Source organism: Talpa europaea, assembly GCF_964194135.1.
Source record: "Talpa europaea genome assembly, chromosome: 1".
Classification (NCBI taxonomy): Eukaryota; Metazoa; Chordata; class Mammalia; order Eulipotyphla; family Talpidae; genus Talpa; species Talpa europaea.
In genome coordinates, this window is record NC_140073.1 from 111729763 (window position 1) to 111745804 (window position 16042).

At 35.9% G+C, this 16042-nt stretch overlaps 1 protein-coding gene across 3 annotated transcripts in view; it reads right to left on the bottom strand.

Moving 5' to 3' along the window:
* The window catches only part of GPR155 (G protein-coupled receptor 155), a gene marked incomplete at both ends in the record, with an annotated part of 32965 nt that overhangs the window by 8791 nt on the left and 8132 nt on the right, over positions 1 to 16042 (bottom strand). For 2 of the 3 annotated variants that reach the window (XM_084236997.1, XM_084236999.1), the window contains 8 exons: positions 1841 to 1945; positions 4318 to 4528; positions 5814 to 5904; positions 5997 to 6081; positions 9463 to 9580; positions 10139 to 10222; positions 12467 to 12622; positions 13758 to 13923. In XM_084236997.1, coding sequence (XP_084093123.1) covers positions 1841 to 1945; positions 4318 to 4528; positions 5814 to 5904; positions 5997 to 6081; positions 9463 to 9580; positions 10139 to 10222; positions 12467 to 12622; positions 13758 to 13923 — 1016 coding nt within the window. The remainder of the gene's footprint in view (positions 1 to 1840; positions 1946 to 4317; positions 4529 to 5813; positions 5905 to 5996; positions 6082 to 9462; positions 9581 to 10138; positions 10223 to 12466; positions 12623 to 13757; positions 13924 to 16042) is intronic. The other variant, XM_084236998.1, reaches the window with a different exon arrangement.

Sequence of the window (16042 nt, forward strand, 5' to 3'; positions counted from 1 at the left end):
GTGTAAATCTTGGCATAGAGAAATTCTAGCAGTATAGATAATAAACCTGGTGTTAAAATATTATGTGCAGGTATTATAAAAGTACATAAAAATAAATTTCTTTTTTTTTTCATTTGCCTTTTTTAAATTTTACATATTACAATATTTATTTTGTCTTTGTGCTGTGCCAGTGTTTTGTTAAAGAGCATTACTATTACATATATTGTGCAGGGGGAAAAAAGTGAGGCAAGCCAAGGAAATTCTGAAGTAAAGAAATTTGCTTAGAAAAGAGACACACAAGTAAAAGCTGAAAGACAGTTCAATGGAATGCCAAAAGGAGTTCCCTATTAGAAAGTCAGTGAAGATCTAACATCTGATAATTTTAGTTTTCTATAGAAATATGAATTCTACTATGTAAAGATTTATTCCTTGCCAACAGATAATTTAGTATAAACCCCACCTGAAAAATAACAAATATTATGACTATTATTGTTATTATTACTACAATGTTTAATGAGCATTTGCTATGTAAAATATTAAAGAACTAGGTATAGCAGCCATAGCAAGACAGCAGCCATTTTGAGGAAAGATGACATTTTGAAGGGCACAGCTATGCCCTAGTTTCGTTTCTGGGCAGAAACCACAACATAAGGAGAAACAAAACCTAGCTGGAACCATGACAGCTATTCAATCAGGGTGGACCCTGCCCCAGGTGTGAAAAGTCCCTGCATCCTGTCAACAAAGTACAAAAACAGCTGGTTGCTCTGGGAGGGGGTCCCTCTCTCAACCTGGTGAGACTGCTGTGTCAGTATCCAGGCAGAGTTGGGCCCTAGCTTAAGCTAGCAATAAAGCCTTTTTGCTTTTGCATCTCTGGCTCCGTGTGGTCTTTGAGAACCCCGGATGGAGTTGAGGTGCCAACTCCTAACAGCTATAATACTGTACAAAGTGCTAAGTGATTTGTACACATCATTACTTATAATTCTCACAACATTTCTTATATAAAAACATAACACCTGACAACAATACAGCTGACATATGCTTCACCAGAAAGAGAACTTTTTGGGGTTTCCCTTTCTAGTTTGATTATAATTAAGCATAATTATTGAAAGTACACTGCAATTTCATATAAATATGCTCAGTTGTTTTTAAAAATTTGCAATTCAGACCACAAATGTGATTCAGTCTCTTAGTCTAACTGCCAAAAGATTATTACTTTTAGTCCTGGCCCTGGAAGATGGAATGAGGGGAAATTTGGTCCCTTTGGACAAATTTCTTGGAATTAATCACTTGAATCTATTGGAAAATAACATGTGTATATATAACATTACCTATTACTGTATTGTAAGAACTTCATTCTTTAAAAAAAGTCATTATTAAAATCGCTTCTCGGCCTTTTGGCTAAGATCAAGTGTAGTAAAAAAAGTCATTATTGGGGGCCTCCCTGGTGGCGCAAGGGGTTAAGATGCAACCTGTGAAGCAATCCACAGCCTCTGCAGCATGAGTTCGATCCCCGGCGAGGGAGCAACCCACATGGCGCAGCAGACCTCTCTTGACTCGCTCGCCGCTCCCCTCAGCAGTGTATTTCAGGCAATCTGCCTATTCTGTTCCCCACTCTGTCTCTGGTGAATCCTCTCATCCCCACACCTCTGGCCTTGTACCCCAGTTCTTACATGAATAAATAAATCTTTTTAAAAATGCATTATTATTATCCTGTTAGTACTTTCCACCATCTTATTTGAGAATATATTTTCTCAAATATGTATCTTCTACAGAAAGTCCACGTAGAGTTCTTTTGAGGCATAAAGATAAATAATCAATCTTCTGTTCCTTGGGCCCATCCTATCAGCCCAGAGGTACTTACTTTTCTCAAAGGAAGGATTCAACGACCCACTGGTGCTTGTGTTTGCTGCTGGCTCTGCGGATGGGCAGCACAGCTCACCATTTCCCATGGAACAGGAGCAGCAGCCTGTAAAACAACACGTCAAAGGAGAGCCCAATCACAACAGAAATGGACAGCTTCAGGAGATGCCAAATAAAACAGAAAACAAAACTTACCAAAAGTTTTATTCAAATGTACATACACAGAAGTGAACAAATAAAGAGTAGCAGACATAGGATCAACTCCTTTAGATATTTTTCCTCTTTGTATAAGACAAGGAAAATGTCTTTATATTATCAGTTTCTTTTGTGCTTTGGGAATTGAGAATTTGAACATTTTCCTAAAATACCGCATTTATTTCATCACTCCTCACATTAATGCTTTATTGCTTATTGCAGTTAAATTCAAACTCCTTGGCCTAAATTTGAAAGCTCTCTAGGACTTGGCTCTCTCTCCCTATTCAACCACCCCTGCTATTCAGTTTTTTCAAGACAATTTTTTAGTGTTCTCCACAAACCCCATTCTTAATTGGGTCTCAGCCTAAATAAGTTTGCCATGGAATTCCTATTCTTGTTAATTCATCCAAAGTTTCTCTTTGGTCAAAACTTACTTCTCACTTCTTTTAAGAACATGTTTCTACAAGTTTAGAGAATTCAATAGAAACAATTACATTCTTTTTTCTTTTCAAATAAATACCACTGAAAATCTCTTGTTGGCTTATAGGTAGACTGGTTTACAGAGTTCATGCCGAGAATCTACTGTAGTGCAGTAATTTTTTTCCCTGTATATTCAGAGAATTGCATGCAGTGCATTTTACACACATATAGACATGGTGCTCTTTGACACAGATTATAATAGAATAGTAACTTTGCTAATAAAATTTAGTGTGGGGAAAAAAGAAATAATTCTTAGGCAGAAATTTATTGATAATGTGTTTTAATTTTCAGTAGTGTTCTTAAAAAGAAAAAGATTCCAAACTACAATCTATAATAAGCTATACAAATGTTTTTCTAAAATTAAGATAATGATGCTACCTCAAGGTTAAAATAAAACCACAGATTAGTAGGAAAGAAAATAGAGATCATCTGTGCCCAGCCCTCTTATTTTCAGAAACTTAAAGGTTTAAATCAGCTAAGGAAAAAAAACTGTTAAAAAAACAGACAGAAGGCCAGCTATTGCAATGACATACATGTAGGGAACCCGAAAACATACATACACACACTCGCACACACACAACAATGGCCACCATGAAAAATACTATGGCAGTTTTTTCCTTTAGACATAAAGATTATATAAGTAGCTCATTAGCCTTCTCTTATTAACTGAACCTTTAATCTCATGTTAAAATAGGTTAATTTCCCTTTCAGTTATAATTCTACACTTATGTGCAAATCATGGAGCTCTTGCAGAGGTGGCAGAGGTCAGTGAACTAGTTTGGGTTAATGAGATTGAATGGGGGGTGTAGCCAGGATACCTAGTGTGTCATGTGTTATTACTACTAGCCAAGCAGAAAAGAACAGGATTTAAGGAAGGAAAAGAACCAGCAGATTTAACAACCTTTTCTCTAGGAACATGAGTGAACAGGTATATAAACAATTGCTTTGCCATAGCAGTTCCCAAGATAGCTTCAGAAAACCCTGGTGTATCCTATCTACCTATCCATCCATTTAACAAATATTATTAAACAGATATAGTCAGCCTGGTACCAGGCTAGGTGCAGAGGCTATAAAGAAGGGCAATCAGTCACAGCACTTACAGTCTAGTGGGTTATGTACATCACTTAAAAAGCAATTATAAAAGAGTGAGATAAGAGGAGTAGGAAGTATAAACATTACAGAAGCTTTCCTATGGAAATAAGTGATAGCTGTCTTCTATACTAAATAGCTGTCTTTTATACTAAAACTACAAGCTAGTTTTCTTGCTGGAGATAATGCTGACAAGATTTAAGCAACATCTATGGTATAGAATTTGCTATTTTTAAAAGACAGGTAAAGAGATAGCAGCAGCAAAAGTCTCTGGGCTTAAGACATTTAGTTTAGGGCTCCCCACTCAGGGGATTAAGAAAACTTAGAGCCAGCTGAACATGGGGGTCTAAAAGCCCTGCCTGAAAACAAAACCCAGACTGTTTTATAAAATAAACATAAATGACCACAATTTAAAGTGAGGAGGGTAAGGATACTGGGCATGATCAGAAAGTTTAGACTTAGGGAAAACAGTTTTTAAAATTTTGGTGAAAATATAACATTTTTGAGTTTCCATTTTAAAAAGGAAAATGGTCAAGAGGGTTCAAAAGAATGAAATTTTGATGCTATATTCACAAAGATTTATAAATAGGAATCTAGTAATGAACTTGCAAACCCTTTCTATTATTGATTATGATTCAAGCTCCTCACTGACAAATATTTGTGATATTGCTATCTTTAATAAAAATTAATATTAATATTTAATTAAGGTCATACTTGTTTCTGGGATAGAACTTGTAAAAGGTTCAGGTTCGCTTATTGGCACAGGACTCTCCTCAAAAGCAGTGTTTCCAGGCTCTGCTACTTTGTGGTTCTGAGACTGGTCAAATCCTTCATAGCTTCCTGCCTGGGTGGTACGGTTCATGCACATGAGTGACACGCCAGCTATAACAATGCTGCAGAACAGGGTGACGGCTGTGATGATCATCTGCCAACATTGGGAAAAGACTATTAGGCCACCTTTACAATCCCATCTTGGTAGTAGAGAAGGTGAAGGGCACTTTTTGGTGAAAGATGCAACATCTCTATAGTTAAAAATGCTCTAAAGTAGTTCTTTAAAAAGGGTAGGAGTATGTAAAATATGTAAGTTACCTAGAGAAATTATGGTTTGCTTTTAATATGAGGTTTCAAGATGTTTCTCTCATACAACAAAGTCACAGATTTCCTCTACAAGTAATCTAAATGTTTGCTTACAAACCTTTTCTTTACTTCATCATTCTTGCTTACTTTATTACATCATTCAACGTACTCCAGAAACTAGAGACTTTTCATGGTACTAACACAAAACATAAATAATTATAGCTAATATAAATTGAGTACTAACTATAAACTAGCACTAGTTTAAGTCCTTTATATGTATAATCTTATTTATTTTCACAGCTCAGTAAAATTCAAAATTATAAAACAAAAGGATAAATCAAAATCATATGAAAAGGTTTTTATAAAACATACATCCTTGGGCCCTTCCCTTGGAAAATTGATTTATTAAGTCCTATAAGCCTCCCTCTTGAGACCTTGTTTTTTCTTTTTTTAAAGATTTATTTTATTTATTTAATGCATCCAAGAGCTGGGGTGTAGGCCAGCGGTACAGGGGGCGGGAGTGGGGTTAGAGGATTCACCAGAGACAGAGTGGGAGCAGAACAGGCAGATAGATGTACTGAAATACTCTGCTGAGGGGAGCAGCGGGTGAGAGAGGAGAGGTCTGCTGCACCATGTGGGTTAGCTCCCTGGCTGGAGATCGAACTCATGCTGCAGTGGCTGCAGACTGCTTCATAGTGCTAAGACTTAACCCCTTGCACCACCAAGGAGGCCCTCAATAGCTTTTCAAGCACTCTTTTTCCTAGATACTTTTGGTCTGAAATTTGTATGTGTGCTAAGGATTAAAAGTCAAGAACTTAGCTTTTATTATTATTACTGCAAACTCATTAAATGACTTTAATTACTCTTTCCGCCAATAGAGGAAACATAATTCATAAGTATGTTTGAGACCCAGTAAGTTTCAAACATTTAGAAATTCTCTGCTAAAAAAATCACAGACATGTAAAACATTATCACATTTAAGGGGTAATTTAAGAAAGTAATAAGGATCGCCAGTGTGATATTCAAAAAGTTGGAATAGATTTTCAAAATTAATTTCAATGGAAATATATCAAAACACATTTACAAGCTAAAAAGGGATTCTCAATATATAATCGTCTATAAATTCTTCTTACCTGCTCTTTCCCATAAAAAAAAGCCGAGTCAATGCTCTCTCCATCATGTTTCCCTGTTATCAAAAGAACACCAACAAGGAGAGCAGGAATTCTGTAACAACAGGGGTTTAAAGGGAAAGAAAGATGATTAATAGCAACTTTGTATATGGAAACAAGTAAGGGAACAGAAAACTACCAACTTACCCCCAGCCAGATATTATGATGATTCCAACAGGAATTTGCACCCTCTCTCTCTTTTTCAAAAGAAACAAAGAAATTGCTAGAAGCCCTAAGAACAAGAAATAGAGGTGAAAGATCATTACTGTTGATCAGATCACGACGCTTTAACCAAGTAGTCTATAGCATTTGCCCTAAATTTTTTTTTTTTTTTAAAGATTCATCTATTCATGCATACAAGAACCGGGGCACAGGCCAGAGGTGTGTGACAGCAGAGACAGAGTGGGGAACAGACCAGGCAGACCGACCGAAATACGCTACTGAGGCGGGCAGTGGGCAAGTCAGGAGAGGTCTGCTGCACCATGTGGGCAGCTCCTCGGCCCTAAGTTTTATTCCTTCTAAGTATATGCTGTCTGTCCCCAATATTTTGAAGCAAGTTATCTTGCTCTAAAGTCATTCATGTTTTCCCCTCTATGTTGCTGACTTATTCAGATCTTTTAATTTTATTCTTGATTTTTTTCCCCAAAGCCCAAATCATTTTATTCTTTTGACTGATATGTCTAGAATCTAAGTGTACTTGGATAATAAGTTTAACTGCATACAGAAAAATTCTGAAACTAAAACACCCACATTCTGCTGGTGCCTAGAAGCATAGGAAATTCTTAACCAGGTTATATTTGCAGAAAATGTCCCAAATCAAAATGATGGACCTTAGTAAAAATACAATATAAACTTAATAAAAACCAAAACAAATGTTTTAAAATTTCTGAGATTTCCTTAAACCTTGTATGTAATTATTTATACAAATAACATCTTATTTAATAAATTCTGCATAGCTATATATTTTAGGGTTATTTCATTTCACACATAGGGAAATAGGTTTGCCTAAGTCACACAGCCAGCAGAGGGCAGAGCAGAACTAGAAACCCAGACTCTGACAAAAGGTAAGTCTTCCAACTCTATCAGTGTTTCTAAATTTCAGGATTCCTAAGACACATGTTACCAGACTTGGAAATTCCTACCAGAAATTTTAAGTCTTCTTGGTTTATTTTCAGTGCTAATCATCTGAATGCCTATCTTATAAGCAAAAGTAGTCTCATGATTCCAGGGCTTACATTTGATCTTACATTAAGTCTGAACCAAATGAAAGCCAAATGATATCACAACACATAGTCCAAATGAAGTTTCTATGGTAGTTTGATGACAGAAAACCAATGAGATGATCAGGTCATAAACCCACATGTGGAAGCAAAGGCAAAGCAAACTAAAGAAAGGAAGTGAATTCTACTTTACATTTCAAGCTGTCATTCAGATTAGGCTTTGTCATACCAATTAACATTGCTAATTAAAATTACTGAATTTGTAGTTTTGTTTGAATCTCACCTGTTTCTTTGCTTTAGTTTTAAATATTAGATTTTGGCTGTATATAAGAAAATCACACCTAGGCCTATGATTGTATATATTAGGTAATGCTATGCTAGAATTAACACCAAGATCCTTGAAAACTTTTTTTTTTGGTCCTTGAAAATTTTTTGTCTCTATAGAGAATCACTATGTTACTCAAGTTCAGAAGATAAAGTACTATAACTGCTCCTCCTAAATAAACATGCATACTCTATAAAAGGCTTTCAAATTTCAGGGAAACAAATAATCAATTACAAAAGTATGCCAACTGTGTTACAGTAATCATGGGCACTCTTTAAGTTTCTAATAACATAGGTTGAAAGGAAGAGATGTGAATAGTTACTATATATATATGTAGAAACATATCAACAAACCACCAACTTACCCCCAGTCAGATTCAATGACTATTCCTACAGAAATCTGTATTCATCATTCCTGATTTGTGAACAGACTGATATTTAAACATACCAAGTCTTGCTGTGACTCTCACCTGCCAGGTTGTGAGTACTCATGTTCAAACCAGTTAACTCTTTGGGGCCTTATTTTCCTCACTTTCTAAACGAGGGTCTGAAACTAGACCAGTGTTTTTCCAAAAGTGCAGAGACTATAGGAGGCACAAGGGTGAAAATTTGGGGGCCAGTTTTGTGTTAATTTTAACAAGTGCTTAAAAAATTTAGCTAGTACATGAAACTCACGATTTTTATGATAGGTCTCAATTTACAAAAGTAAAAGAGTGAGTCAATTTTAAGGGGAAAAAAAGGCTAACTAATGTGCAGATATGGCAAAAATCATAAGGTTGGTATGCAAATGAGTAAAATTGAAAATGGCAGAATAGGATGATTTTAAATTACATTTTAAGTCTCAAGTTTTATTATATCATAATAATCTCAAGGTTAAAGGGCACATTCTTCCAGGTCAGAGAATTAATAACGCTTTATACAAATATTGGCATGCATGATTGAAGAGGACTTCAGGGAAACTTGGGGCTCTCTATTGATCTATTTGCTGCTGTCTTATTCTCATTATTTATCCTTAATAAACTTAAGTATCATTAGAGATCAAGCTGGCTCATCTATATCTGAAAGTAAAAAAAGAGTCTCTGGGGTCTTTTACCTTGATGAATCTTACGCTGTGCAAGGTGTACCTGCCTTAAAAAAAAAACACAAACCTCCTGTTTGCACTGAATTTTTCATTCTGTAATGAAATGGCTGCTTTACTTCAAAAGGCTGTTGACTTAGATGGGCACTGCTTTTGATCCTGAATGCATGAAATCAAAGGTCTGTCCCCAGTAACCACTTCCTGACACCTGCCTATTAACAGTGTCTCTAGCTGGCCCTATCATCCTACAGTTTCTTTTCATGTGCCTTTTCACATGTTCACATTTGTGATATGAATACAAACAGCTATATGAAATGTTTTACAAACATACTAATATAAATGCATTGAAACAAATATTATATCTATAAAATAGCAATGTGCTACAACATCTTGAATATCCTTTTCTGGAGCCAGTTGAAATAAGAAAGTCTTTCTTACTTGGTTACTCTTTCATTTCCACCCCCTTTTATTTGCTCACTTTTTTTGTTTTCATATCATCCTTTCCCCCTCTGCATAATGATACAATCCAATTTATGAATGCCTACCTTATATCAGGCATAAATACCCCTATTTCATTTAATTCTCAAAATAACCCTATAAAGTGCAATAATCCATTCTAACAGACAAGGCGACAAAAGTTAAGTAATTGGTATAAGCAAGAGTCAGCATCTTTCATTAAGTTCACTTGGACTGTGAAAGTAAGCCCTGCAACACACCTTATACCTCTCTGCCCATTCTTTTCTCCATCAGTCTGTGTCTGCTTTCTTGGTATTTCCAAAGAGAATCTGTATTGAGACAGCCTAGAGTCAGCGACAGCAAGGAAAAGGACCACGAGACTGGGAACATGCAGAAAGAGAGTACATTAGGAACAACTCAGTCGTGCAGACTGCTGGTATCAGTGGGTGTAACTGCCTGAGTGGAAGCCTTAATCCTACACTATTAAACTTCAAACAAATCACTAGAAGTTGAAAACTTTCATGATCCAACTTACCTGTCCACAGGTAGGTGCTATAGAGGGAGCTGTACAATAGAACAAACACCAGGATTTGTCCAACAAAATTTTTTTCTTTAACAAAATTCCATATCATCATTCCAGCACAGACAATAGACTAAAGGAAAAAAATATGGGAAAAAAGCCTGTCATATTTTATTCACAACAAATATAATTTTCATATTAAATCATTGCTGAGTACTATCAGCAACTGCATACTAGTTATACTAAAACTTCAAGTTTTATGATTAAAAAAACTTTTTATGCAGAACCTTTAACAGCATAAATATTCAACTGGAACAGAAATGACCACATTTTAAATACTAGTCTTGAACTTAGTAGTGGTTTTAGAAAGTGTGAAATTTCCTTCCATTATAATTTGAGACATACAAAGATTTAACTGGAAAAATAAGATCATGGGAGCTCAGTTTTTAATGATTCAACTATTTCTATTAAAATGCATGATTATCATCAGATGTCATTAACTTCAACACTATATAGTTTAATACCTTATATATAGTTTAGCAAATTAGGCAAAATTAATTGTAGCCAAGTTGTAACTGGTAGCATGTGGTGATGTTTCTGTGGGAAAAATCCAGCAAAGTAATTTCCACCTCTGTAGTAGAATAATACATGAGAAAAGCATAGTTCTGAATATATTTGTTGGTTTACTAACCTGCGCAATAAGTAAATTGGTTGTAAGCATATGTGGAAGCTGTTTGTATTTCTTACTCAAAAGAAGGATAGCCAAAGACCAGATCTTAAAAGACAAAAGGTTCAAAAGTTAGTCAGGTTTATTAATCTTTATAATTAGGTATTAAATAACTCATTGATTAACCTCTTAAAAGAAATCTCTTTATCCTGGTTTGGAAAAAAACTTTAAAATTTTATTTACTTTAAACTGTCTAGTTCCCAAAAGAGTGTTTTTTCTGTTTTGTTTTGTTTTAAAGATTTTTACTTATTTATTTACACAAGAACCAGGGTATAGACCAGATTCCTGGGAGGGTGAGAGGATTCACCAGAAACAGAGCGGGGAACAGAACAGGTAGACTGACTGAAATACACTGCTGAGGGGAGCAGCATGTTAGACAGGAGAGGTCTGCCACGCCATGTGGGACCCTCGCCAGCGGGCCGGGATGGAACCGGCTCTGCAGAGGCTGCGGACAGCTTCACAGTGCTGCGCTCAACCACTGACCCACCAGGGGAGGCCCCCCAAAAAAGTGTTAAGGTAAATTACTATCCCTAAAGAAAAGTAAAAAGCATAGAGAAATACTATTGTAAATTAATTGTCTAAAGATGTCATGGTCTGTAAGAAACTAATGCCTTGACCAGGAGTGGGACAGAGGTTCATAGTCAACTCTTCAGGAAAAGAGCTTAAATGGGAGATGCAGTTACAATACACTATTCTAAAGTTTTCCCATTTTGATTTCCTCATACTAACTCATGAGTATCTAAATTCCAGTCATTCTTACTTCAATCAATATACATTGCCCACCTTAAGATTGCTTTGTGTTCCTTATATTTATTATTTTTTTTATTATTATTATTTTTATTATTTTTTTTTTTTTATAGAGGCATGCTTTATTTATTTGTTTGCTGGTTTGTTTGTTTGTTTTGTTTATACATGCACTGGGCACAGTCAGAAGCGCGGGAGGGCGAGAGAATTCACCAGAGCCAGAGCGGGGAGCAGAGCAGGCAGAAGGACCGAAGCACACTGCTGAGGGGAGCAGCGGGCAGCAGGAGAGGTCTGCGCGCCATGCGGGACCCTCCTCCAGTGGCCGGGGAGCAGCCGGGGATCGAACCGGCCGCGGGCAGCTTCGCAACCCAGCGCTCAACCGCTGCGCCACTGGGGAGGCCCCTGTGTTCCTTATATTTAAAAACATTACATTGCTATTCCATTTACACCATGGCCAGCAAACTATCCTGGTTAGTTTTCTGCCTTCCCCCCACCCCCGCAATGTTCATTAAAATGTATAGTCTCTCTCTCCCCAGATTGCCTTCTTATTAGTGGGCACAGATTTTAAGAATATGCAAGTTTAGGGCCTTCCTGGTGGCTCAGGTGGTTGAGCGCCGCAATGTGAAGCTGTCCGCAGCCTTGGCAACGCGGGTTCAATCCTGGCCCGCCAGCGAGAATCCCACATGGCAAAGCAGACCTCTCCTGTTTTGCCTGCTCTCCCCTCAGCAGTGTATTTTGTCAGTTACCCTATTTGTCAGCGCTGTCTCTGGTGAATCCGCTCACCCTCCCGCACATCTGGCCTGTACCCTGATTCTTGTATAAATAAATAAATCTTAAATAAAAAAAATTAAAAAAGGAATATGCAAGTTTAATTTCCTAAAATTACTCTAATTATGCATATATTTGTTGCCAATATACATGTTCATCCCCACCTCTGTTCTTTTAACAGTAAAAAGTTTTTTTTTCAGCCAGAATGTTTGAATTCAAGGGCGACTTGATCTTTAAGATAATCTAGTTGTCAAGTATTTATGTATTTAGTTTGAAGTAGATACATTCAAAAAGTTTCACTAACATTAAATGGGTAGTTGGCCATGATCCCGAAGATCCCTTCCAACCCCAGACTTCTATAGCAAGTGGTATTTGTATAGTGATTTGCCAACTGCAGAATGCTTTCCATACATACCGTCTTACGTTATCTTTAAAACAGTTCAGGAAAATAGGTAAAATGTATCTCTATTTTAAGAGATAATGAATCTCTATAAGAGCAAATGAATCTTAGCAAGATTGAGGTAATAGATAATAGAAGTAGTTTATGATACATATCTTGAAGTCAAATCCAACTCTGACAAAATCTCCTATTTTGTCTGCTATACAATCTAACTCTCAACTGGAAAGACAGAACTCAGAAGCCTGGTGTATTTTATGGGGAGGCTTCAGCTTTCTCTGTTGCATAATAAATCAGATTTTTAAATCCCTAACTTTCTGTTATCAAGCTATTCTCAAATTCATTCCGTAGTTTTCATTCATTTTATACTGCAACACACTTACCAAGGAGACCAGGCTGATAATACTTATATCAAAACTAACATTCTGGATGGCATATGCCAATGGCTTAGGGTCCATAGTGGGGAAGGTCAGTAACCAGGCAGAAACGTACATGATTGGAGCAGACACAAATGTGCTTATTACCATCCCTGAGGTTATCTGCAAAAATGATGTCAAAGTGAATCACACTCTCATTTAGACAATTACCTTAAAATTTAAATAGCCAGAACATATTAAGGCATTCAAAAATAAAAACAAGAGCCAGAAAAAGGAGATTTAGAATCCAGAATATTATCAAATACTCCCCTTTCCTTAGAGTCCTTAAAAGAAAACATAGTTAAGTTTCCTTGGAAGCTCTTCTAAGCTAAGCTCAAGTTATATTAGTATATAATAGAGACATTCACTGCTGATGGTTATCTTCCAGGTTGTAGAAAGTAAATAATATCAGTGATCTAATGAAACCAATGTCCAGTTTCCTTCTATGCTATTTCATAAAATAGAGGGCAATGAAAGCAATTCAAAAAGAGAAAAAGTGAATGTCAATATTTTATAGATTAAGTAACAAAACTGCCCTTCATCAAGCAATTTTAGCTCCTTCATATTATGTTTTAAAAACATTTAGTCTGATGAGGCAGATAACAAGTATAGTTAGTGCTTAGACACTAGCAACTTGGTGTTAAATGTTATTTTAGTTATTTAAAACAATTGATTATATGGTGCTTTGCATTTGGTGATTGATTAAACACATTTTTCTCCTCAAAATTTCAAGTTACCTTTCTGTAAATAACTTTTAGGCTTAATTATAAATACAGCAAAAATATACTTGAAAACAAGAAAGATTAATGAATAAAATCATGGCTAAGTAAAGATCCTAGATTAAATAACTCTATTGTTGAATGATGCCTCCTTACTTATAATGAGGTAGTTTACAGACATCAAATTGTCCAAAAAGAAAGCTGATTCTAAGGGTCAAAAAAAAGACAAAATTTGCAAGCAGATCATATCTGAGGCATCCAGGGAAGAGCCAAGGGAGGGGTCAAAACAGGGGAGGGAAGAGAACAAGGGACTGTGGTGATGGTCACGGGTGCTATGGTGGTGGGAGAACTATGGGGACTACACCTGAGGGGAGAAATCAGATACTGTCCAAAAATTAACAATGATGTAAGAAAATACATAAATAAATTTATGAAAAATAAATAATGTAACTAACAAAAATGCAGATTCCTGTGTTTAAAAAATTAATTTTTCTGCTAACCACACAAACAATCAAACTTAGAAAGCAGTATATACATACAATCTCTACTTCCATGTTGAACTGTGTTGCAAAGATAGCCACTCCTGGTGCTACAGGAAAGACACCATACAAGAATGCATAATTCGATAAACTTGTATGGTTCACTACACTGTCGCCCTTGTCCAAGAGTTCCACCATTTCTCTGCATAGAAGTGGCAGCACCAGGCTGAAGAAACAAGAAATGCATTATTCACTTGATATCAAAGCAGGCTGGTCCTTAAGTAGTAGATTGCTTTAGTAAACTTGGCACTAGGTCATTCTTGTCTACCCAGGAGGTATTATCTATTTGCACACACACATATGTTCTGCATGCCAAATGAGGGTTCTTTGTTGTAAGAATCAAGAATTCAACTCGGAACCATTTAATGTGGAACAATACTCTAGAAATACTTCAAACATAAGGGATTAGGAGAAAAAAGAGGACTGTTTTACAAAAAATTATTTTACAAATAATCTTCTTTTTTGGAAATACTTATTTGTTTTTTTTAAAGATTTATTTATTTATACAAGAACTGGGGTACATTCAGAGGCGTGGGAGGGTGAGAGAATTCACCAGAGACAGAGCGGGGAATAGAACAGACAGACAGACCAAAGACACTGCTGAGGGGAGCAGCGGGTGAGGCAAGAGAAGTCTGCCACACCATGTGGGTTTCTCCCTGGCCAGCCGGAAATTGAACCCACGGTGCAGAGGCTGTGGACAGCTTCACAGTGTGGCGTTAAACCCACTGCACCATGGAGAGGCCTGAAATATTTGTTTGTTTGTTTTTTTTCATTTTATCCAAAGATCTAGCATTGTTTCTGCTGTAAGATAGATGTCTTGGATGACCAATTCAAGAAAGTTCACTTAGTTCAACTTAAATGAAGCCCATATCCTTCACATATTGCCAGAAGCATTGGTGGCACATATTGAGGCGTTTATTTCTGGATTAGACTATGTGGATTTGGACAGGTGCAGCAATCCTGTCCAGATGGCACCAGATGGTGGTGACCCATCTTGCTTTCTCTGAGACACAAGGCAAAAGGAAGCAGCCATACAAACAGTTTTCTTGCAAAAAAAATTGTAAAAAGTTATATCTGCTTTCTTTATTAGATCATTGAAAGTGAAAAGAAAAAAGATCAACTTTTTTCCAAGAAAATTACTTTTTGAAAAAAATTGATCTTTATGTATTTTAATTAGGGGTTTAAACAGTTCAGGTAATAAGAATGTTGCTCAATTAAATTCTAATACCAGTAGAAAAGTTGGTATCTTACAATTAACTCTTCATCTTTGTAAAGACAAAAAGGTTCGGCAAAGAGAACTGGAATAACTGAGGCAGAACACAAAATTCATGAAATTCTGACTGGATGAAGAGTCAAACAAATCCTTCAGGATTCCATAGAAAGAGCTTATTAACAGTAGCTGAGCTAATGGAACTTTCCTTTAAAAAGAACAAAATTGATAGCTTTGTCATAGTAGCACCCACAGAGACCCACCAGGACAGAGTAAAGAACTACTCTTCTATGTATTTTTCAATGTGAAAAAAGATGAAAATATCTAATAAAGATAAAAGACCCAGGAGAAAAGACTTAAAAAATGGGATATTTAAATTTTACTTATAAGTTGAAGTTGATAATATTATTGTAGAACCATATTTATTACTGTGGCAATGCTAATCAGTACTTTATTTCCAAAGAGCATAAGACCACCATAACAATTTTCAGAACTTTCATTTTTATCATTTTGAAAATATAAACACTATTTCATATTGCACTGGTTTCATGAATTTAACTATATATGCCAGAGCTAAATTCAATATAAGTATGCCTCAAGTGCTTTGTGCTAATCTAGCAGTAAAAATATGTCACCTGTACCATAAAGTATAATTCCATGATTAATGAACTAAGTAAGCTGAAGAACTGTAAACAATTGAGTTGGTAAGAACTTTTTATTTGACAGGATAGGATCAGATGGTTGATAAGAATCATTCATAATGACTTACCTATATTTAAAAAGCTCAACCACCCTCAGAATTACAGAATATTTCTCCCAAACTCATGAAAAATGTTTATATATAAAATTATTATTCTCATAACAAGCTACGTTAGGATTTTAATCGATTTAGAAAACTCAGAAATCTTGCAAAATCCCTTTAAAATATGATCAAACCAGAACATTAGGAGATACTAAGTTATATTAAATTCAAGGAAAGCCAATAGTCCTTATCTCCTGACAGTAAAATGGAAAGAACAATCTACCAACATCACAGTTTCTTTTAAATCACAATTACTCAATTAGGAGGTCTATT